The 25,506-nt window shown below is 32.4% G+C and overlaps 1 protein-coding gene across 1 annotated transcript; it reads left to right on the top strand.

Annotated features, from left to right (window-relative positions):
- The first annotated feature begins 19,620 nt into the window (after positions 1 to 19,620).
- LOC110426539 (uncharacterized) lies at positions 19,621 to 24,058 on the top strand. Its single transcript, XM_021441772.2, has 4 exons — positions 19,621 to 19,833; positions 19,913 to 20,257; positions 21,321 to 21,550; positions 23,472 to 24,058. The coding sequence occupies exons 1-4, from the start codon at positions 19,773 to 19,775 to the stop codon at positions 23,748 to 23,750; spliced, it is 915 nt and encodes a 304-aa protein (XP_021297447.1). The 5' UTR covers positions 19,621 to 19,772; the 3' UTR covers positions 23,751 to 24,058.
- Positions 24,059 to 25,506: the final 1,448 nt, after the last annotated feature.

Below are 25,506 nucleotides of genomic sequence, written 5' to 3'. Positions count from 1 at the left end.
AAATCCACCACAATCCTTGAAAAATAATTTACCTCATAATATTCAAATAAAACACTATTAAAAGAAATTTAGCCATGAATCCAAGTAAAAGAAAATAAGAGAAACACAAAAGTAAAGAAAGTAACTGAAGCTTTTAATCTTGAATCTTTCTTACCTTATTCTTGGCTCCAAATCTTCAAAATAGTCGTTGTCCTTTTTTCTCCTATGAAAAAGTCCCTTAAATATGTGCAAGGTGCCTTAATTTCCAAATTACGATAACAAATTTTACTTTTAAAAACTAGTGTGGCGTCGCGGCCATGACTCCTTAGCGCTACACTATGGCTATCATAGGTGGCACCGTGGCACTTTGCCCTCGGTCCAAAGGATGCTCCACCTGAACTGTCTAGTACTGCAACCATAATTTTCCCAATGTTGTGGCCTTAGCTCCCTCAACACCGCGACCATGAGTAACTTAGAGCCGCGGCCTTCAATCAACATGCTACATAGAATTACAACTATCCATTGTCTTCCAACTCAATTTTCACCTTGATCAAATATGAAAGATCAATGATAAACATGAAAGTTGTAGCTCGTTCTCTTATTTTTTTCCAATGGATCAAGAATCTCATCAATTGGACTTCTGAAGCTCAAGTTATCCTCGAAAAACCATTGCATGTATGAATTAAGTCTTCACCATACTTGTATGATTTTAACTCAAATGCACTTTGCTCATCAAATATCCTACATAAAACTATAAGAGAAATTGACAATAACTCTTCTTAAAATAAATTAAAGCAAAGTAGAGTAAAATTGAACTAAAATAACTTAAATTAACTACTCAACATGTAATTTAACTTAAACTAGAAAAACACTTAAAATACTAAAATTCGAATTTAAAATCTCAAAGATCTAGCTACTTAAGCCACCAAAATGTGTCAGAATAACTCTATATAATAGAGTTACCAATGTTGAAATCCACCACAATCCTTGAAAAGCAAATTAGTTCATAATACCAAAATAAAACATTATCTAAAGAAAATTAGCTATTAATCCAAGTCAAAGAAAATAAGAAAAACACAAAAATAGAGAAAGAAACTAATGATTGAAGCTTTTGATCTGGATTCTCTCTTAAATTCTCTTACTTTCTCACTTTTTTTAGCTCTTTTTCTTCAAAATAGTTGCTTGCCGTCTTGCTCCAAGTTTTTGTCCAAAAAAACTTATTTATAGCCACTTAAAAAGCCCTAACTTTTAAGAATCATAAGTTTAGAAAAATTAGGATTTTCTTCAAGCACCACAGCTCTCATTTTCCAAAGCCATAGCTCATAGTTCTTTGGAATGTTACCTGTGCTAAATTGCTCTTCAGCACCGTAGCTCTCAACATCCAAAGTTGTGGCTTTCACTTATCGATTCTTACTTTTGTTTTACTAGTGCAGTACTTCCCCTCTAACAAGGATTTTGACCATCTTCCTATTAGAAATGGGAGAAATGCTAAACATCAAAGTTAAAGCCATTCATTTTATCTTTCCAATGGTAAGAATCACATCATTTGAGCTTTTGTAGCTCAAGTTATCCTTAATATACTGCAACATATACAAATAAAGCCATGACCATACTTGTACGGATTTTCATCAAATGAGCCTTTGTCATCAAATTCCCTTCAAAAGTAATAAGGAAAATCCTAAACAACTACTCTTAAAGTAATTTAAAACAAAATAGAAAAAATTAAACTGAAATAACTTAGATTAAACTAATCAACATGTAATTTGACTTAACTATGAAAAACACCTAAATTACTTAAATCCAAACCTAAAATCTCAAAGACCTAACTACTTAAACCACAAAAATGTGTCAAAATAACTCTATGTAATAACATTATCAAAAGTCACCTCCCCAATACTACTTAAGCCGTTGCCCATTCACCTTGAACTTCTTGTTTGTTTTCTCATCAACTACTTCCACAGTGCCATGAAGGAGCACTTTTGTTGCCATGAAAAGTCCTGATCACCTTGATTTAAGCTTTTTTGGAAAAAGCTTCAAACGAGAGTTAAACAATAACATACATTGTCCTGTCTCAAATTGGCACTCAATAATCTTCTTGTCGTGTCATCTTTACTCTTTACTTTGTAGATCTTAGCATTTTCATAAGCATTAAGTTAAAATTCATCTGTCTCATTCTATTGCAATGAACATTTCTGACCAACAACTTTAAAATCAAAATTCAATTTCTTGATGGCCTAATAAGCACTATGTTCCAACTCCAATAGAAAATGACATGCTTTACCAAAAACCAATCTATATGGAGACATACTAATTAGAGTTTTGTAGGCAGTCTATGTTGGTTTTAGATCATAATGTATGCTTGTGATTGTGTAACCTATGGATCTCAAAAATTTTCTAGCAATGGAAGCAATTTTCCCAATTTATAGAAGTGGAAATTCAAAATCATACATCATGCAAATCAAATAATAATCACATCTATAATTAAAGAATAAAAAATAAGAGATATTACCTACTTGGTGCTGGGAATATATTTGATTTTTCTCTCCTAGTGAATTGTATTAAATTCACCGCCACACTAATAACTAATTTCTCAACCAAACAAACTTACCAGTTATTCTTCAAGAATGCTTGCAACTTGAACTTTGAGTGGACAAGGTGTACAATGCTAGGCTACATGATGATAACTGATTTTATCTCTTTTTTTTCTTCCTAAAGATTAATGGTTATTTTTCATTCATGGAAAGAACGTAAGAAAGTGGCCAACATTAGGACAGAAAAAGAAAAGTGAGGCTAAGACTGAAGGAAGAGGAGAGAAATGGCAAGGAAGGGTTTTTCAAGAAAGATAAGCTTTTATGTTTTTCCAATCTCTTCTCACTTTATTAAAACTCCTGCCTTAAAAGTTTAATCAAAACCAAATATCTTTGAATTAATCTTGACCATCCCTTTAGAGTTATGGATGCATTATACATGCTCCATAATTATCAAATTTGAAATTAAAAAATAAGTATTTTATCCTTTAATTATCATTTAGAGTTCTTAATAAAATAAAACTTCTTATTGAACAATAACTCTTATTTTATTATTATCCATCTTTATTTAAAAACTTAATAATAAATAAAATACTCTTAGTCAAACATGGAGTCTCCTTTTATCAAAATGAATGTCTAGATTCATTTTGTAAAAATCCTCTTAACATTATCTTAATTTAAAATAACTCTTATTTTTAATTAAGACAAAACTTGCTATCTTGTTTAAATTGAGGCAAACGCGTCTTCTTGTCTAAATTAAGATAAAAAGTATTTTTCTTTTCTATATTAAGACAAAACGTATTTTCTTGTCTTAATTAAGATAAAACATGTTTTCTTATCTAAATTAAGATAAAACATGTTTTCTTATCTAAATTAAGATAAAACATGTTTTCTTGTCGAAATTAAGACAAAACATGTTTTCTTCTCCAAATTAAGAAAAAAATGTTTTATTGTCAAAACTAAGACAAAACATGTTTTCTTGTCTAAATTAAGACAAAGATGTTTTCTTATCTAATATTAAGACAGACATGGTTTTTTTGTCCAAATTTAAGCAATTATATTTTCTTGTCTAAATTAAGACAAAAATATAAAAACTATCATTTTTATAGACAAATTTAATTAACTAAATAAAATACACATTCCAATTTAAATAAATTGAATTCTATGAAGCTAAGTGGAGAATCTATTTGGACATAGATATTCCAAATTCCAATAAACTTAGAATTACTCTTAATCTCATTAAGATAATTCAAGTTTATTAACCATGAAATCACTCCACTAAAGATTCATGGTTGCACTCTTGGATTAACTATAATTACAAAAAATGTTTCAATATTTGACATTTAACATTAGTTGTCCAATTGTAGATCTTATATTGTGAATCCTCATAATCACCCAATAACAAAAGGTGAAATTATCATTTTGCCATTTATGTCAATTTTGTCCCCTAGTCTCAAATTTCATCCAATCGGTGATCCAATACTCTAGATCTAATTTTTTAAGTGTCAAGATGTGATGAGTAGTTCATTCATCAGTCCACTAGGCTAAATTAACTACCAATCTTCTTAAAATTACTAGAAATGATGCTAAGGTTATGAACTACACTATTTAGATATACGTCCCTGGATGTTCACCTCAATTATAATCCCGATATACTGAGTCTAGATCAATGCTTTATGATGGTTATGCCCATGGTATATCAAATATTATTAAGAGATAAAACATAAGTCTAATATCCATCAACATTTTGGTTCTACCATAAGTAAATGTATAAGCGTGAGATCAAGATTTAAGTGATAGTTAAACTTAAATTTGATTCTCATGTGATTTCACTTTATGTTATAGTGTTATTACTCAAAGTTAACCAATCTGGTGTTTTGAGACTTATCATTCCCTTGGAATGAATCACATTTGTTTCGCTGAAAGTAATCTGGATATTACAAACTTAACACAACAAAGTGAACAACTTTATTATATGGCTGCGAACAATTTTTAGATTCAATTAAAATACATGTCTCCTATTATAACTCTGCATACAAATGTATTTTAATATCTCAATAGAATTATAATATCTTTATAACTAGATAATGAACACTTATTTAAAATAAACTGTTCGTCTTATTGTCAAAATGTACTTTCATTACAAATAAAATAAATGGAATTAAACATGATCACATAGTTGCTTTCTATGGCACCATATTCTCAAATTCCTAGCAACCTGATATGCCATAGCACATCATCTAACCTCTTAGCCTAATCCTTTCTTGATGGAGACACAATCTTCTCCAAAATCCACTTACTTTCTTTATTGGAGACTTTAACTTGTCCACTAGTATGTGGAAGATAAATAGTAGCAATCTTGTGTTTGACTCCATACTTGCAAGTATTGCTTCCAAGTACTTATTAAAAACGTGACTGCCTTCATCACTTACAATCGCTCTTGGTATGCCAAATCGAGTGAAAATGTACTTTTTCAAAATTTCAACACCACCTTTGAATCATTTGTAAAGAATGCTGAAGCTTCCACCCACTTTGAAACATAGTCAACAACCACCAAAATATAATGATTGTTGAAAAAAGAAATAAATGGACCCATAAAGTCTATTCCCCATACATCAAAGATCTCCATTTCAAGGATGCTATTGAAAAGCATCTCATGTCTTCTTGAAATGTTGCCTAATCTTTGACAGCTATCATAGTTTAAAACAAAATTATGAGCATCCTTGAATAACATCGTCCAATACAAACTTGATTAAAGGACTGTTGCTGTAGTTATGTTTCTTCTAAAGTGTCCACCATGAATTGCAATGCTTAAGAATGCTTTCAATTCCTTCATTCACAATGCACCTTCTCAGAATTTTATCTACACAATGCTTAAATAAGAAGGGCCCATCCTACACAAAAGACTTAACATCATGAAGAAATTTTTTTCTTTGATATAAATTTAAATCAGGAGGTAGAATGGTACTTACAATGTAATTGACATATTTAGCATACCATGGTAATTTCTTTTGATCAACATGCAACAATTGTTCACAAGGGAAAGTCTCATTGATCAAAGTTTAGTCGTTACCTTGTTTGTCATTCTCTAACCTTGATACATGGTCTGCTACTTGATTTTTTGTGCCTTTTCTGTCTTTAATTTCCAAATCAAATTCTTTTAGCAAGAGTGTCCATCTTATCAAACATGGTTTGGCATCCTTTCTGGACATCAAGTACTTGATGGCTAAATGATCTGTGTGTACAATGACCTTAGTGCCAACAAAATAAGAATGAAATTTATCAAAGGCAAAAACAACTACAAGAAGTTTTTTTCTCAATGGTAGTACAATTCATCTAGTTTTCTGTCAATATTTTGCTAGCACAATAAATAGAATAAAAGATCTTATTTCTCTTTTGTCCTAACATTGCACCCACTGTAGAGTCACCTACATCACATATGAGTTCAAAGGGAAGGTTCCAATCAAAAACTACAATGATAGAAGTAGAAACTAAATTTGTAACACCCTATACTCAAATATGGTGGCTAATAGAGCATATTGGATACCGATTGAGGTTAATTAGGGTGTTTAAGAGTGATGAAGGATGAAAGGAATAGTTTGGAATAAAATATTTCACACATGAGAAAATAGTAATTAAATAATAATATTTTAATGGAGGATGAATTAGAAAGTTAAAAGGTGAATCAAAGGTGAACCAAGACAAAGTGAGACATTTTGGGTCCTAAGGAGACAAGTGAAAAATTTTAGAATAAAAAATATTTTATTAATAAAATAATATTAAAATATTAATACTTTAATTGTTATCAAAATTAGTCATGAAGAAGAAGTATATGGTTAATCTAAGTGGGGGAGAAGAAGTAAGAAAGAATTTAGAAGAAAAACGATGTTAGTGGGGCTCGCATGTCTTTATTAAATAAAGCTAGCGCGAGTAAGTATATATTTAAACATTATGGTGATACCTGGGTGAAGTGTTGAAAGGACCAAATTGTAAAAGATGAAAGTTTGAAGGGTTAAATGGTAAATAAGGAAAAGTTTGAGGACATATGTGCAATTTTAATTAAATGGACATTTACTAACCAAGAAAGGTTAGAATATGAGGAATATGAGATATACATATAAAATGGCCAAACTTTGGGCAATCCGCCCATGAGAGAACAAAGGAAAGGAAATTTGAGTGTGGGGAACTTGGGAGAATCCGCCCACACCATGGAATGGCAAAATAGCATTGTCTTGAGAAAAACCGAACCTTTGAGGAAGAAAAAGAGAGATTCAGGTAGGAAGCAAAGGAAGAAAGAAAGAAAGGAGAAAGGAACCAAAGCGAGAAAGGAAGAAAGGAGGAAGAAAAAAGAGACAAGGTTTGGCCCAGTGGTTCCAAGTCAAGGAAGGTTAGTATAACTTTGATTTTGTTATGAGTTTCTTGAAGAAATGAGTTGGTAATTGTGTGAAAATGTTGTGGCAGCAAAGGTCTTCCAAGAATTAAAAGAAATAGATGCATGCATGTAGGTGGATCTTGTAATGCATGGTGATTTTGAGCTAGATAAGCAATGGGTAAGCGTTATGGTTTTGAAGTCACAAGTAAACAAGAGAAATGAGATGTGTGCTAATTGTTCATGTTTGTGGCAGCAACGATGACCATGGATGTGAGGAAATTGTGATCTATGTGTGTGGAACTCAAGCTAAAAACAAAAGGTAAACATGTAATGTAATTACATTGTGTTCTGTTGGATTGGGTTGGTTGAAAGTATGTGGATTGTGATTTAAATGTTTGCGAATAATGTTGATGAAAATTATGAAACTAGGTTAAGGATTTATTGATTGATGTGCTACCTATAACAGAGTATAATTAATTGTGTTGAGTTTGAATGGTTGCTAAGAAGTTGTGTAAGTTAAAAAGTTTGTCATAGTGGCGAGTCGGATGAGGTAACGAGTGACCGATAAGTAGAGTTAGCTAGATACACACTTGAGTCAATAGCGACGTAGCATCCCGTGATTGTAAGGTGAGTAGGGGGTATCGATTTCCAAATTTCCATACCATATATATATTGCTTTACGGTGGATAGACATGTCAATTTATTTTAAATGCGATTTATGGATAGCATAAACTGGTAAATATTCTAGGAATTTGTGAATGTCAAAGTATTTGAAATTGTCTTGATCATATATATATATATATATATATATACAACTTAATTATGTAAAGGATTTTAAAACCAGGAAACAAGCTTTTTATTACAATTTCTATTAAAATGTGCCTTATTAATTGTGTGATGTGCATTCATGAATGAATTTTATACTCACCATGCTGATTTGACATCTAAACCTCATACAAAAGGTTTATAATGTAAAGTCATACAAAAAGGGGGTTTTATCATGTTACTATGATCGGTATTTTGAAAATGATTTGAAATGATTCTTTGAAAACCTGATTTGGCTTTTAAATGGTTTTATCAAACTATGAGATTCTAGACTAGGTCAATTCTCACTTCGATTAAGTGTGACCATTGTGCACAAGTGAGCTCTAGCTAGAGAACTTTTGGGTCGCTGACGAGCTGCTAGACATGGCTGGGGCCATGGTTTGTGATATACGCGGCAAGGCCACAGGTTGATATATGTGGCTAGGCCACAAGTGATATATGCAGTTGCGACCACCTAATTTCTCTGATGTAGGCCAACATCATTGAGATTGCCATGGTTGTGGGGATTCAGTGGAGCAGAGCTCTCGGATGTTATTACATGGAAGTGGGTCCACGAGATTTCTATTTCTATTACCTACTTGAGAGTGATATCTCTTTGAGTTTTCAAGTACGCAGTTTTTCACATGGTGATAAATACTAGTTTTTCCGCAACTCCCCTGTTTGATTAAAAGCTTTCAGTGCTTTAAATATTGATTATGAATTAATGATGTTGTGTTTAATACCTCGAGGAAGAGATTATTTATGAGCTTGTGTCAAAGCTTTGATAACTTTTGATTTCATGGGAACATAGGTGATTATACTGATTCGATTTTAAGTAAAGGACATTAAATAATTTCGATGATAGAAATCCTTCACTCACACTGGTTTTGAGACAATGATGGTTAAATGATTTCTTGCATAACAATCCTTGGATTTATACATAAGGCACAAATGTCCCATTTGCTTTTAAATGGTTTATATGTTCTTATGTTTTTATATATTCAAACTTTCTGCCTTTAGCTTGTTTCCTATCTACGCCGTACTCACGGAGTTGATGATCATTGAGTTTGTGAGACTCACACTCTTTAACTTCTTTTTGGAAATAAGTAATCAACGCAAGTGAATTGCTCAGCACCTCAAGACTTGCTGAAACATAAGCAATGGCATCTCTCAGACTTCCACTTTGAGTCGCTCCGCTACATAAAGGTCGTGTTCTGTAAAATAGTTAGACTTATAATGATTATTAGTCTATCGAAAATGTATTTTGCTAAAAACTCTAAGGTTGTATATTGGATGTTAAGTGTGAAGTTGGGACATACGAGTATATTGTAACTAGATGCTATACTGTACTTGTATCATTTATTTGGTTTAAGTAAACAAAAGCATTGTTATTACTAGTCGATTTATATATGCATTAGAACGTTTGATTAAATTATCCAGAATCTCAACTAAGGCTTGTTCGGGATTTGATAGGTTCACTCATGAGTCTTGAACGTCGGTAATGATCGGCGAAGATGTCGTTGCAAACTATTTCTTCAATTATAAAAATGCAATAAGACAAATATCATCAAATTTGAAAAGAACATCTTTTTCCAACCGATTGCATAGTGGTTTAGAAATTTTGGTGAAGTTCTTAATGAATCGTTTGTAGAACCCAACATGTCCAAGGAAATTTCCAATGGCTTTTACTAACATTGATGGTGGAAGCTTTTCAATTGCTTCAATCTTAGCTTTGTTCACATCTAAGCCTCTGCTAAAAACTCTATGACCAAGAATAGTGCCTTCTTGTACCATAAAGTGATAGTTTTCCCAATTCAATACTAAGTTTTTTCCTCGCATCTCTTAAGGACCCTTGCAAGATTAAAAAGACAATCATCAAAAAAAGATTGCTATCATACATCTTGAAAAGTAGCAAGGGCATTGCAAAGTCCAAATGGCGTCATTTAAAAGGCAAAAATGCCATATGGGCATGTGAAAGTAGTTTTCTCTTAATTATCAAGAGCTATTCCTATCTGATTGTAACAAGAATATATATATATAAGAAACAATAAAACTCCTTACTAGCCAATTTATCAAGTATTTGATTAATAAATGGCGAAGCAAAATGATCTTTCCTTATGGCTTTATTGAGTTTTTGGTAATCCATGCACACTTTCCATCCAGTCACTATTTTTGTAAGAATGAGCTCATTGTTGGAATTAGGCACCACAGTCATCGCGCTTTTCTTTAGCACACACTAAACAAGATTTACCCATGAGCTATCAAAAATTGGATACATAATGTTATCATCTAACCATTTAATGATCTCTTTCTTAACAACCTCTTTCATGATAAGCTTAAGTCTCTTTTAATGCTTAATAGTGGCTCTTTGTCATCCTTCAAAAGGATCTTGTGTATGCATATGGATAGACTAATTACCTTAATGTCAACAATGGTCCAACTTAATGCCCTTGTATGCTCCTTTAGCACTTGTAAAAGCTTTCTTCTTGCACATTTGTAAAAATGGGAGAAATAATAACAAGAAGAATAGATGAGTTACCAAGAAAAGCATACCTCAAATATGTTCGCAATGGTTTAAGATCCAAGGTAGGACGTTCTTCAATGGATGGTTTGCATGGAAAAATGAAGTAGAGGAAAAATCCAAAGACTTAAATTGGGTTCTTAAAACTCAAGATGGAGCATCCAACATGTGCACATACTCAAGGAATTCATCATCATCCCTCTCAAAATTGGAAACTAAGGATGTTTCAAGTGGATCCTTGGATGGTTTGCAATAAATACTTCACTAGTGACACTATTTACCACACTTACCGCAAAACATTCATTAGAATCATGAGAAAATTTTAAAGCTTTAAAAATGTTGAAAGTTAACTCTTGATTTGAACTCTCAAAGTAAGCTCTCTCTTTTCAACATCAATAAGAGCTTTTGCAGTATGCAAGAATGGTCCTAAGCATGATTGGAATATCTCTATCTTCCTCTCTATCAACTACAATAAAGTCCACGAAAAAGATAAAGTTTTTAACTTTTAGAAGCACATCTTCAACAATACCTTTTGGATATGTAAGAGATTGATTAGCAAGTTGAAATGTCATAATGGTGAACTTAATTTCTTCTAAACCCAACTTTAAGCAAATGACAAAGGCATCAAGTTGATACTAGCTACCAAATCACTCAAAGCTTTAGCAAAAAAAAAAGCACCAATAGCGTAAGGGATAGTTAAACTACTAGGATCCTTGAGTTTTGGTGGAAGCTTGTTCTGAATGATGGCACTGCACTCTTCAATAAGTGTAATAGTCTCATATTCATCGAATCTTCTTTTCTTGGTTAAAATGTCTTTCAGAAACTTCACATAAGTAGGCATTTGTTCTAAAGTTTCCACAAAAGGAATGCTCATGTGGAGCTTCTTAAATACCTCTAAAATTTTTTCGAATTGATTGTCAAGCTTTTGTTTCTAAAAACATTGAGGAAAAGGTGGTAGTCGTGGGGGTGGACTTGGCTTATTCTCTTGAACTTGTTCATGAGACTCCTAAATCATTATCTCTTTCTCAACAGACCTACCTTAAGTTTCAGCTTGCTTGCTACTACTTCCTACCTCTGTTCCGCACCTATGGGTAATTGCCCTAACATGCTCCTTACCCTCTCTTTTAAGATTAGTTTCTATAACACTAAATAAGGTCCCTTAAGGCCTATTTTTGACAATGTTGGCAAGTTGACCCACTTGTGTCTCCAGGTTTCTTAATGAAGTTGGTTGACTATGAATAAGAGAATCAATTTTGGCCATATACTGCTTAAACAACTTTTCCATCGTTGGCTTTTTCTCTAGCATAAAAGATCTAGCTTGAAGTGGAAACCCTAGGGGAAATTTAGCTTTGGAGCTAAAAATGATCATTGATTATTATTCCAAGAAAAGTTAGGACGATTTCGTCACTTCAGATTATAAGTGTTGGAATAAGGATTGTTTCGTTACCTATTTGGATTTCCAACAAAATGTATCGTGATAACTCTATTTTATATAGTTATCACACACTTTGTTGAGCATAAAAAGAATGAAGTCCTTTTGCCTTTTAGTCATTTTTATGTAGTTTTTACATCTTTTTATTAATTAGTTTAATGCACGTTTGAATATTTTTAATTGAGTCTTCTTTAGCTTATTTTTAGTATAAAAGTCCTATTTTCATCCTCTATTGATTTAGTCATTTGTTATTGAAGGTGTGCAAGCATGTATGTTATAAAGGCAAATAACTGTGCAAAGATGCTTAAGGAGATTTTTGATGATGTTGTAGTAATTTGAGCATCACTTGAGCTACAGAAGTCCAATCGACAAGATTCTTGGACCACTAAAAAGTTAAAAGAAAGGCTATAATGTTGATGTTTAGCACTTCACCCAGTTCTGATTGGATCATGGTCAAAATTGCATTGGAATGTGAAGGACTAGAGTAGACTACACAATAGTTAGGCAATAAAGGTAGTGCTACAGCCTCCGAGGGCCAACGTTGCACCACCACCCTTATTCAGCCCATGCCCCAGCACCAACTAGAGAAGTTGGCACTGTTGCATTGACATGTACATTGGCAATTCTACACCCTTCAGTTGATAACATCATAAGCCTATTTTTAGGGTATAAAAAGAGGCCTTTTACTCTAAAAATAGAGTTGGAGCATACCTCATTTTTGGAAAAAGAAGTTTTGAAAAAGAAAAGAAAAAAGGGAGGAAATCTTTGAAGATTAAGCTTCAAAAAAACTACACCAAGTACTTTCTCACACTAGATTTAATTTTCTCTCTCTATCTTTTTTTGTAAAAATGCTTTAATTTTCTAAGATGTTGAGTTTTGCTATGGATAGGTTGAGTTAGATTTCTATTTCTAGGGTTATAGTGAATATTATTATGTAGTCTAGATATTGTGCTTGGCTATCACATGCTTTTGATAAAATTACTGATGTTTATTCAAATTTAAATTTATTTTTCATTTTATTGCTTGATCACCAATGAAATGAGTTCGGGTTTTTAGATGATACTTGAGAAAGTTAGTCTAAATAGACCTTAATTTGGGTAATATATGTTCATTACACTTGAGAATTGAGTGGGTGATTTGCAAGTAAGGTAGATATACACCTATTTGCTGTATATAGTCAGTTATTAGAACCTTTACCTTAGGAACTTGGCTTAGTTAAATTACTATAGACATATAGAGATTTAATTAAGTTAGACCATTGTACGATAACTGAATAGAGAGTCATGCATGCTTGAGGATTCTAAACTAAAATCAAGTTGCTATTGAAGTAAGTAATTAGCCAATCATGCATCCAAATGAAATCCTAATTGAACCCATAATCCTAGGCTTTTACACCATTGCTTTTACATCAATTTTAATTTGTAATTGCTAGTTTAAATTAGTCATTTAGATTTAGTTTTAATTATTTCTAGACTTTCGGGTACTTGGATAAAATTAGCTTGTTCAACTAGTACTTAGCATAAATTTTGAATCAACTCCTAGTGGGATTAAAAACCCTTCTTATCATTGTATTACTTGTTGAAAACCACATTACTTGTGTGAATTCCTTGCTAAATTGTGAAAACCATCTAAAACAAATATATTGGTAATTTAGCAAGCAACATATTGATTTTTAATTTGCTAGGCAATGATCAACAGAATGTCCTCCTCCAAACCAATCACAAGTAACAAACATGCTCTAAATAGAATGAACCCATAACATATCAAATTTCCTAGATAATGCAGCCCCCTGTGCGGTCAAGGTATTAATAGCGTTAAGTTCATAAATACTAGTAACTTTATTAGGCACCGATCTGTCAAATGGACATTGATAATTATTAAATGCCATCTCTTTCAATAAGTTGTAAGCCTCATCAATAGACTTTGCCATAAGTGCTTCTCATACTGTAACATCAATAGTAGTTCTAATAGGACTTATCAACCCACTATAAAATGTCTGTACCTACATCCACTTAGGTAACCTATGATGAAGACATCATCTGAGCAGCTCCTTGTATCTTTCCCAAGCCTCATACAATGACTTTTAATCTAGTTACATGAATGAGGGAATGTCACTCCTCATTTTTGCTATCTTAGTGGAAAAACTTGGCTAAAATCTATTGAGCTAAATCATCCCAAGTAGTAATGGAACTTGTAGGAAGTGAATTCAACCAATTCTTTGCCTTGTCTCTCAAAGAGAAAAGAAAGATTCTTAATCTAACTGCATCATTAGTTACTCTATTATGCTTGAATCTGTCACAGAACTCCAAAAGTTCACGATAGGAGCATTTAGATCACCATTGGGTGATCTTATAAATTGTACTCAAGTCTGAATCATCTAAATGATCTCTAGCTTGATTTCAAAGTTATTAGCTTGAATGATTGGCCTTCAAATTCTAGAATGAAGGCCTTGCATAAGAGGAATAGCATTTCCCTCAAAAATGTGTTCTTTTCCCCTTGTTGTTCAACCATTGTTTCAATGGGAGTTAAGGGTTGTGAATTTTCTCTCCGAAGTCTTTGAAAATCTTTTCAGTTTCAGGATCAAAATGAACTATCTCCAAGTTTCTCACTTTTCGCAGACAATGACTTAAAGTATATGAAATAATGAAAAACAAAGCTTGAAGTAAGACTAGTTTATTTGGTATTAATATTAGCAAGAAGTAAGAAAAACAATTCCTCAACAACGATGCCAAAAAACATGTTGTAAGATTTATCCATGCAAGCGTATGAATCACTACAAGTAATATAAAAGTAAGTTTAAGTGTGGAATCCCACAAGGAATTGCACCAACTTAAGCAAAGGACTAAAATTGTAACAAACTAATTTTATCCAAGTAATCAAAATTAGAAAATTAATTAAAAGCAAAATTGAACTAAAAACTAAAACTAATAGTTGAATAATAAAGTTTACTAGAAAAACAATTAATTAAAAGCCTAGGATTATGATATCCCTCAACACTTCATCTAAATCCTCTTTCTCTCGCTAAACTTACTTCAATCGATTGAGTTGCTATCCTAGAGTCCCAAGTTATTTATGAGTTTTTGTCGAGGTGCTCATAAAAATATATCTTCCAAGTAATTTACTATATGTCTAAGTAAATTCAACTAAAGAAAGATTCATTAAGTTTGTGCTCTAATCTTAGCTACATGTGATAGATAGGTATATGTCTATTCTATATGCAAATCAAATTACCTAATCAACTAAGTGAATTTGAACACATGCAATTTCATTCATGGCTTGATCTAAACTCCCTTTGTCAAATAGTATTTAGATATCCAAATCAATCTAATTGGTGATCAAGCAGTTAGAAGCATTTAAACACAGAATTGGAATAAACAACTCATATTCCATTGATAATAAGCAAAAGAGAGATTAAGAATTCAAACTACATGTTGAGTTCAATTATAACCCTAGAAAAGTAAATTAGGTCATAACTAAAGTTAAAAACATAATCCAAAGAAATTTAATGATTGTAACAATTCAAGAAAAACAAAGAATAAAAGAGAAGAAAAAAAAACTGAAGATTTGTCAAATCTTCAATCTTCAATCTTGCACAATCTTTCTTGCTTTCTTGATTGTTTTGCACCCACTTTTCTTTAGCCACTTTTCTTCGAAGAAAACCTAATCAAAACATCTTCTTTGATTGCCTTAAATTTGCTTTCTAAAAGCCTCCAAAAAACCTAATTCTACCAAAATTCGAAAAAAGAAATCCTGAATATTGTAACTAGGCACTGCAGCCTTTCTCCTTGGGCTCCATGGTGCTGCGCTCATGAGTGGTAGTGTAACGCTTCAAATCTACTAGGGCGCCACGGCCTTGCCTAACTAATGCCATGACACTATGCTCTGTGGTCCTTGTATGGGAGCTTGGGCATCAAGGGCGTTGCAGCCTTCATTTTTTTTATGCTACCTTATGTAGAAATTACAACAATCCAACCTATTTTAAAGCAATTTTTACCTTGATCTAATTTGAATTGAGCAAAATGATAAACATGAAAGTTGTAGCCCTATCTATTAGCTTTCCAATGGTTTAAGAATAACACCAATTAACTTCTGTAGTGAAAGGTATGCTCAAAATACTACATCATGTATAAACAAAGCTATCACCATACTTGCACAGATTATCACCAAATAAGGTCTTTTTCATCAAATTTCCTACAAAAGCAATAAAAGTGATCAGCAATAACTAAACTTAAAGTAATTTAAAGCAATTTAACATAAAATTAAACTAAAATAACCTAAACTACACTACTTAACATGCATTAAAATTAATTAAGAAAAATAACTACAACACTTAATTTCAAACCTAAAATCTCAAAGGCTTAGCTAATTAAGCCCCTAAAATGTAACAAAATAAATCTATATAATAGAGTTATCAAAGATCAAAGACAAGCAATCTTTAGTTTTCTTTTCTTCTCTGGTTCTTATTTGATTTTATTGAATTGTTCTTGATGGTTAGATTTCTTTACACTATGTTTTTTTTACTCATTATGAACTAATTTTCTTTATCTAGGATTGCAATTGAACTCAACATGTAGTTTGGATTTTTAATATTCTTTCTTTCTTATCATTTATGGTTTAGGGTTGTTTATTCCAATACCGTGCTTAATGCATCTGAATAACTAGCCACCCATTAGATTGATAAGGAAATCTACATGCAACTTGAGAGAGGAAGTTTAAAATAAGTCATGGATGGAATAACATATGTAAAAATTCAATTAGTTGAGTGGATTAATTTGTTTTGCGTATAAGATAGAAATAAACTTACATGTCATATATAGCCAATATTAGAGCCTAAGCTTAATAAGTCTTTCTTTAATTCAATTTACATAGACATAGAGTGAATTGGTGGAAAGATATATTTTATAAGAATCTCAACAGAGATTTATAAATATATTTAAACTCTAGATTAACAACTCAAACTTGTCTAATAAGTTAAGAGAGAGTAAAGGAGATTCCAATGAAGTGTTAAAGGAAAATTGGTTTTAGTGTCACTTGTTCAAGTTCCTTGAGACTGGTTGTTGATGGCATTAGCCAACTAACCCAATTTGTGTCTCAAGATTCTTGAGTGATGCCGATTGACTCTTAATGATAACATCATTCTTTGTCATGTGTTGAAGAAACATCTCTTCCACAGATGGCTTTTTCTCAAGTATAGGAGCTTTACCTTTTTCTTTATTGATTATGCAATTAAGAAAAGATCACTCATCAATTTTACATAATCAATAGCATGCCTTCGAATTATCTTTAAAAAAATGAGGTTTTCTAGACCTAAAGTTGTGGCCGCCATGATCTTCTCCTAGCAGTGTAACAAGCCATATAGCTTTGGCTTTTGCAAAGCATTGCTTTTCTAATATTAGAACCAAAGCTTATATTGTTAAAGTAAGTTTTAATTTGAGAAAAAAAAAAGAAAATTTAACTTAGACCTACCAAATAACTTTTAGTTGTAAACTAGGTCATGTGATCACCTTGTCATCCTATAGAACTTTAATCTATCAAAAGTTAGATGAATACATGAAATAAATATAATATTATATAATATTAATTATCTATATAATTATTTAATTACTTATAACAATAAACCCTAAATATTTTTAAAATTAAATAATATTACTAATTTAGTTAATCGCTTAATTAGTAAAACATTTTGTCATTTGATTAATTTAATAAAACCTTAATTCATATAATCAAACCTTAAATTTTTCTAACTTAACAAATTTAATTAATTGATTAATAACCAATACATGATTCTTCTAAACCCTAAACCTTAAATTATATAATTAATTCCATAAACCTTAATCCCTAATTCAAATAAATAAAATATTGTATAATATTACTAAACCCTAATTTAGTTAAATGTTTAATTAACTGAAACATTTTTCCATTATTTAACACCTAAACCCCAATATAATTTACATAAACCCTAAAGATTAGTTAAATTAATCTTTGCCAATAGCTAAATACCCATCAGATTTTGAAAAAATTAAGTTGTTTCAAAATTATTCAAGCAACCGCTAGATAATCCAATAGATTTTTGTTTGACTAAGTTGTTCAAAAATTGTTCAAGAAATAATGCACAATCAACAATATTCTTCATATTTACAAACTAAACAAACATACTAACGGATTTCTCCCATTACGGACTACAAACTAGTCGATGGATCGAACCCATTACTGATTGAATTGTTAATGGAATACTCCATGGGTAAGTTACCAACGAAATATTCCGTCACTGATGGATTTTCCATCACCAACCATGTTATTGTAGACAAAAATTTTCATCGTAATATGCGTTGGTAATATTACATATCGATGGAAGTTTTAGTTAATAATGCCTTGTTTTTTTGTAGTGTGATGAGGCACGTGGAAAACTCAAGAAACTTACCCAACAAGATGAGGTAAGAGAATATGTTAAGCAATTATCTGAATTATTGTTACAAATTAACGATCTTGGTGAAAATGAGGCACTCTTTTCTTTTATGGATGCACTTAAACTATGGGCCAACTTGAAACTCTAAAGGAGAAATGTGTAGAATGCCTTAAAGGCTATGATCATGGTGGAATCATTAGTGGATTTGCATATGTTCGACAATAAGACTTCATTTTCCAAGCTTGAGAAAAAGGGTAATAATGCAAAAGAGAAAGCTAATGGTTCAAAGGAAAAGGTTGACAAAAAATTGCCATGCCATTGGACCAAGGTAATCGCCAAGTGGAAGGGCAAGGAAAGGAAGTTCATTAAATGTTTTTGGTGCGAGGAACCACACTTGACAAAGGGATTGTATCATGCGTAAAAACCTCGTAGCCATCATGAGGGATGAGAAAGATCCAAACAATGAAAGTAGCAACTAGTGTGTAAAAAAACCTGATAAGCAGTCACAAATAGGGAGCCTAGCATTGCACAAGGAAAAAGAGAAAGACCACTATAGTGACAAGGAGTGCCATCATCCATGGCCAAGGAAGCCTAGGAACACATTTAGATTGGGCAACGTTATGTTGCACCTAAGGGAGCAATAAACCATAGTAGAATGTTGTATGGTCCAAGACAGATCAAGATTAATGGTAACAGGACTACCACAAATGAAGGCTAGAAAACCCAATACATGGGCACAGAATTATCGAGACCAACCAAGCACTCGAGAGACCAAGAGGTCGAGGCATAGGAAGATTGGTCCACAACAAGTGACCAAGGAGATAACACATTCTAAAGAAGTGTGTGGAAGCCAAAAGTGTATAAAATGAGGTCGTCCGAGGCAAAGACGTGCAAGAGGATGGCCACGACGTAACAATGCATCTCTTAGTAATGAGGGCATTGCTAGATTAAAAAGGGAAGGATGTCATAGCTTAAGAGTTCAGACCAATCCAAGCAAGCTAAGTAGCCCAAGCAAGTTAGGTAGCCTAGGTAGGCCAAGTAGCCTAACAAACAACAACTTAAATAGGTTAGGCAATTAAGACATGCTAGACAACAGGCCCAATTCATTTAGTATAATCTAATTTGAACTTTTGGATTTGATTATGTATATTTAGATTTAAATTATATTATAAGATTATGATTTTGATTAATTTTGAATAATCTCTTCAAATTATATCTGTTATCATTATCTCTATCTTGTAACCTAATCTTATCTAACAAGGGGAGCTATTAACCTACAAATACCACGTGCTCTTTATTTGTAGCATATCATTGAAAAATGAAAAACATTTTATGTCTCAAAAGCTCTCTCTTTCCTTTTTTTTTCTTTTACTTTCGCTATTTTGTGAATTTTAAGATTTACCTAAATTTTATTTTCAAAGTTTAAGGTTATACGAAATTAGATTTAAGTTTCGATACCTGACACTTGACATTTACTTGCACTTTAAAAATACATATGATCCTTGGCACTCACCTACTTATCTGGAAGAGTAGGATGGAGTTTTAAATTAATTTCAAACCTAATTATTTAATGATATATACATAAAATAAGTTAAATACTTACAAATTATAACATCTCCAACGTCAGGATCATGCTCACTTATACTCGAAGGTAGTGAATTCATCTAAATAACCGAAAAGGCACATGCTCTGTCTACCAATTAAGTGATGATGAATTCTCATTGTAATCCATGGAATTTAATCCTACGGGCATTCAACTAATGCCGCGTGGACAACACTGTAGAGTCAACGGTATACGGCACTCGCTTGATATTTTAATTTTATTTCCTTTGTGGCTTCACAGTTTGTTTGACTGTTCAGCTTCTGGTAGTTGCAATGGCGCAGCGGCAATTGGAGCCATGGGCCGACCTCAGCGGAAAAGTGGTGATGGTGACGGGGGCATCTTCCGGATTAGGCTGGGAATTCTGTCTCGACTTGGGTAAAGCCGGCTGCCGTATCGTGGCTGCCGCACGCCGTGTTGATCGCCTCAAATCCCTCTGCGACGAAATCAATTGCCTCACCTTTCCTTCTTCCAAATCCCAGTCTAGTGGCCCTCGTGCTGTCGCCGTCGAGCTGGACGTTTGTGCTGAAGGAGCCACCATACAGAGCTCCGTCAAAACGGCTTGGGATGCCTTTGGGAGGATTGATAGTTTGATCAATAACGCTGGCGTTAGAGGTATTATATTCTCTTCTTTCAATGTTTTGGATAATTTCTTTACTTTTCTCTTGAATAGTGATATTCATCGTAGGAGATCTCTCTTGTGCAAACTCATTAGGCTTTGAAAATGTAAACACAACAAAAGCTTTAGTAAAAATTATCTAGTTAGTAGATAGAAATAGCTAGGATTGATATTTTGGATCGCTTTGAATCATTACAAAAACCAAACAATCAAAAGGCTGAAATTGTTAAAAGTGGAAAAGTATGTTTATTTACTAACAAATAATGGTAAGAGCCCTTATAAATTTGAAAATTTTAATTTTTGAATTGTGTCTTTTTTTTTTTTTTTGCTGTTTTTAATAGAGAAGGTAATGGTAAAATCGACAACTAAATAAAGTTCATACGGCTTGAACCTATGCTAACCATGTAAGCCTTTTTTACAGCATTAAAAATTTCATGTAAGTGTAAATAAATGGGTAATTGCAGTTGACATTTTATAGCTTGAAAAGTTTTGACATTCTTATCGTATTTTATGAAATTTTGCATAAGGTTTCTTTAATAAATACACCCCAATTGGACAAATTTTTTGGATTCATTCTGATAGCGGGTCGACTCAAACTCTTGCTGCTGACTTATTTGAGTCTTTATACAAATTTTAATAGTTGTCAAGGTTGTTTCTGAGATCTGACACGTACATCTTCAAGGAAGAATAAAAGCAAGGAAACAAAATAGCGAAGAAGAGACTGACAGTCTCCTGTCTAGAGCAATGTTATTTTTATGACTTAAGACTTCTTAGTCCTTTTTGAAAACAAAACCTTAGCAGAGAAAACAAGAAGTGAAACTTTTATTCTAGGGTGATAACAAACATTCAGGGTTTACCCACAAAAGGTTCCTCATTAATTACTGAAAAGAAAGAAAGAAAGAGGGAGACAGAAATCAGACCCTACGTCGTTTCTTGACCTGATTTTTGGTGTAATATTCTCAATTTTGCCATGATCCTTTTCTTCCAATTTGTGTTCATTGTGTTGGACCTTGTACATGTAACATTTTGTTTACCATTTGCCACTATTGCGTGTTTCAGGTAATGTGAAGAATCCAATGGAATTGTCTGAGGAGGAATGGAATCAAAATATCAAAACCAATTTAACAGGGTCTTGGTTGGTATCAAAATATGTTTGCATGCATATGCTTGATGCAAATCAAGGAGGATCAATAATCAATATTTCTTCCATAGCTGGTCTTAATCGTGGGCAACTGCCTGGAGGTGTGGCTTATGTTGCCTCAAAAGCAGGCCTAATTGCCATGACAAAGGTAAACAATGTGTGTTTAATGTTTTTAGTTGTTTAAATGTTATCATAATATCATTTGAAATACTTTATGATAGTTGACTTTTGATGCAAGATTGTCACTAGAATATCAAAGCTTTTGTAAGCATCAAGTTTGGAATTGTCTATTATTTGATTGACTGGCAATATCATCAATTATAAAGTAGGGTAAAATGTTTAAAATAAGAAAATTGAAGATGTAAGGCCTAAGATGAGAATTAAGTGGTAGAAATAGATCACTTTTCAAAAGAAAAAAAAAAGTGGTAGAAATTAAGCAATTCAACAATGTCTATGTTGTAGATTGGATCCAAGAAAGTCAATATAATGCGAATAAATTCAACAAAAACTAAAGTACACAGCAAGAAATAATACCCAAAATTACATTCCGACAGGAAGAACAAAATTTATGTGGTTTGGCTTAAGGTTTACATCCATGGGCAAGACGATTTCACTATAATCAAGAAAAGATGAAGATTACATTGAGTGTTGCTCACAGAACTCAGATCATATTTCACCCTAAAGCACAAGAGCTTTTAGTTAATTCTCTCCAAAACTTTTTTTCCTCTCTTTCCCAAAAACATACCCAAGAGCACGTCTCATTTTATTTCACCTTCTTTTTGCTCTTCACAAGTTGCATTTTATGGGCTTTAAACTAGGGTAAAAGGAATGAGGATCAAAGGGTAGGACCACATACATGTTATGATATAATCAAGAAGCAAAAAAGTATTTTACGGTGACTTAAATTCGTCTGCCACGTCAATAGTCTAGAATAAAGTTATAACATAGGAACAGCACTATACATCAGCTGGATCTAAGTGCTTAACATTATGAAGGTGACAGTTACTAGGGGAGCATGTGAATTGGTTAGAGCAGTGCTGTTATTTGAACATGCGCTTGTTTGGTAAAGCCAACCTCTATGGTGGAGTTCCTTTGCTACTGGATTGGCCTTGGCTTGAATTTATTGGATAAAGGTGGTGTATGCAATCCTACACAGCTTTTCCCACCGGTGATGGTAAGATGTAGGTGACAAAGAAAATGGTACTTGTATGGCAGAGCAACTGTAGAAAGGAAAGCTGGTGCCTGACCAGAATAGTTCATGTTGGTGATACCATTCAGGCTTAATCTAAGAATGGAAACTGGTTTGTCAACTGATAAGATCTCTGAGCTTGATGAGCTGGATATTTGGTTTGGCTCTTCCTTTTTTTTGAAGAGGGTCAATTATCTGCAGGCAGGAAAGCATATCTTCAATACATATGGTCAATATTCATCATTTTTCATAGGATAATCTGGCTTGTTTGTGTAGTTTTGAGGGATGTCTGGATCTCCTGCCTCCTAGATCCTAGTTCAGTTAATTACCATGGGTAATTGGTAGGATGTCACCACCTATGAAATAATTCGTTAATTTATTTATTTTATTTAATATTTAAGGAAAAATATGTAAAGGTAATTATTTTCAAGTCTATTCTCTCCCATCACTTACTGAGGTGTTTAATAATTTTCAAAATCATCTCAATTTTCATATTTTAATAAAATTTTATCATCTATTTTCCTCTCTGAAATAGTAATGACTGGAAATATCTTCTGAGAAACTAAGCCTTTGCGCTTCATGTGGAACCTATCTGTGTTGTGCATGTTTTAAGCAATCAGCAAAATAACTGTTGTTGAAAATTTACACCAAGTGTTCTCATTGATTCCCTAGCTTTCTTTTGGTAACCTCAAAAGTAAAAACCCAGATTCCCATCAAGACGGTCTCCGACTGGCTTTTAGTTTGTAATTTTATATTGTCATCTTGTCAATTTTGATGTTTTATTATCCAACTCTTTTATATAGTGATTTTGCATACTCTTTCTGGTCTTTGGAGAATGATGAATTTCTATTATTAGAAAATGACAAGGATGGTTTTGCAGAGCATGGCTCTTGAACTGGGGGTGCATAAAATCCGAGTGAACTCGATATCACCTGGACTTTTTAAATCTGAGATCACACAAGGCCTTATGAAGAAGGACTGGCTCACAAATGTGGCTACCAGAGTTGTTCCTTTAAGAACATTTGGTACATCCGATCCTGCATTAACCTCACTAGTCCGATACTTAATCCATGATTCTTCAGGATATGTTTCAGGTAACGTGTTCGTTGTTGATGCTGGAGTTACCTTGCCAGGCATTCCCATTTTCTCTTCTCTTTGAATCTCTATTAAAATAAGAAAATATGTATTCCTTGATGCAATATTAGTATCAGAGAATCTATAAGAAATAAGTTTTTGTATGAACTTGTATTTTGATCCTTTTATCTTTTTACAGTTTAAATTCCTTTAATTTGGTAGGCGTTGGTGGATGTATATGATGCTTTAAAACAGCTGAGCAGAATAATGGTGTTGTAAACTTCTTGAAACTTTATCTTAGGTCAGGCTTTCATGTAAGATTGTGAATAACGATTGAAGTGGTGTAATGGTTCCTTATTTTGCAACTTGTGAATAAGATTGTGGAGTTTGGCACCGACCGCATTATAATTTTGCTTCACCATCGGGAAGCCATAACATTTCCATTTTATGTTTTTCAGTTTTGCATCATTGGAATTTGGCACTAGTGATATGACTTGGTTTGAAGATTAAACAACTGTTAAAGATAATTAATTGCTTTTGCTAAAATTCACTTGTAATTTGTAAATTATTTATTATTTTTAATTGTCACTTATAATTTTAGATTTTAGATGTATAATTTCATTTGTATGTTTTAATTGTGCAATTTTTATTTATTAGGTTTTCTAAGGTGGGTTTTCAACATAGGTATTTAACATAACAAGGTTTTAAAAATTAAACGATGATATAGTTTTTCCTTGTTTCCTACTTTTTCAGTTCTTTCATTCCATTATTTTTTTACATTTTTCTAAAAGTATTTTTTTTAACATTCTGGAACAGATAGTTAAGGTTAGGGTTATGTAACAAAAAAAAAATTTGACAGAAAGAAATAGAAGTTTCAAAAATAATTTATCCAAAATCATTCAAGCATCAATATCTCTATTTCTTTTCCCTCTTTTTCTGACTGTCCATATTCATTTATTGTTTTCCTCCCAGAAAATTTATTATATAAAAAATATAAATAAAATTTTTTAATTTTAAGGAAATTAAAATTATATTTTATTTTCTTTTACATTTTCTTTCCGTTAAGTGAATTTTATTATTGCAAGGGAATTCCTTTGGGAAAGGAAAAAAAAGCAAAGAAAATGGATAGTAAAATTGTCAACTTAACTTTTCTTTTATATTTTCTTTATAACCTTCCTTTTTTTTTCTCCATTTTCATTATATTTTTTTTTTGAAAAAAATTCTAAATTAAAATTTCTAATGTTTTACTATAGCTCTGCACGTTCAACTTTAAAAATATGTCTATTAGGTGGAGAAAGATTCGTATTTATAAATTCAAGACCTATCCTATTTGTTACTAATGTGGATTCATGACATCATATTCATCCTAACCCTAATTGCACTTGCTCTTTCAAACATAGAGAAGAAGGACTTGCTTTGACCCAAGTTTACCTCGATCTTGGTATTTCTCATAGGAGTTTTCACATCAATGAAAAATTAGGTAATTGTCACATCTCATTTCCAAGGATATGATTAGCGCAAAGACTTACGTGGGTATGGTCCATTGGGGCTCAAATAAGCCTCTTATTCATCATGCATATACTACTAATTCATATAATGCATTCACATAGTCATATGATAAATTACTCATTCTTTCTTATGTGTCATCAAAACATTATGGAATTCTACATCACAAAACGCTGTCAATTATGTAAATCGATGTTTGTATAGCATTACTCATGAAATATCTCATAAGAACATGCATATGCATTCTATAGTGCTCAACTAGGCTCTTGAGGCACCACACCAATTCATTTGTGAAAACATGTAAAACATATTGCCATCTAGTGGCTACATAACCA

Source organism: Theobroma umbraticum, unplaced genomic scaffold (assembly GCF_002168275.2).
Source record: "Theobroma umbraticum cultivar Fairchild unplaced genomic scaffold, ASM216827v3 scaffold_89.0, whole genome shotgun sequence".
Classification (NCBI taxonomy): domain Eukaryota; kingdom Viridiplantae; phylum Streptophyta; class Magnoliopsida; order Malvales; family Malvaceae; genus Theobroma; species Theobroma umbraticum.
The sequence above is the reverse complement of the archived record's forward strand: the minus strand, read 5'-3'. Positions and strand labels throughout refer to the sequence as shown.

Bases quoted from the DNA above. Each gene is read 5' to 3' on its own strand.
- LOC110426539 (XM_021441772.2), top strand. From the start codon at position 19,773: ATGGAATTTAATCCTACGGGCATTCAACTAATGCCGCGTGGACAACAC. The intron at 20,258-21,320 runs GTATTATATTCT...TGCGTGTTTCAG, and splicing joins CAATAACGCTGGCGTTAGAG to GTAATGTGAAGAATCCAATG. The intron at 21,551-23,471 runs GTAAACAATGTG...ATGGTTTTGCAG, and splicing joins GCCTAATTGCCATGACAAAG to AGCATGGCTCTTGAACTGGG.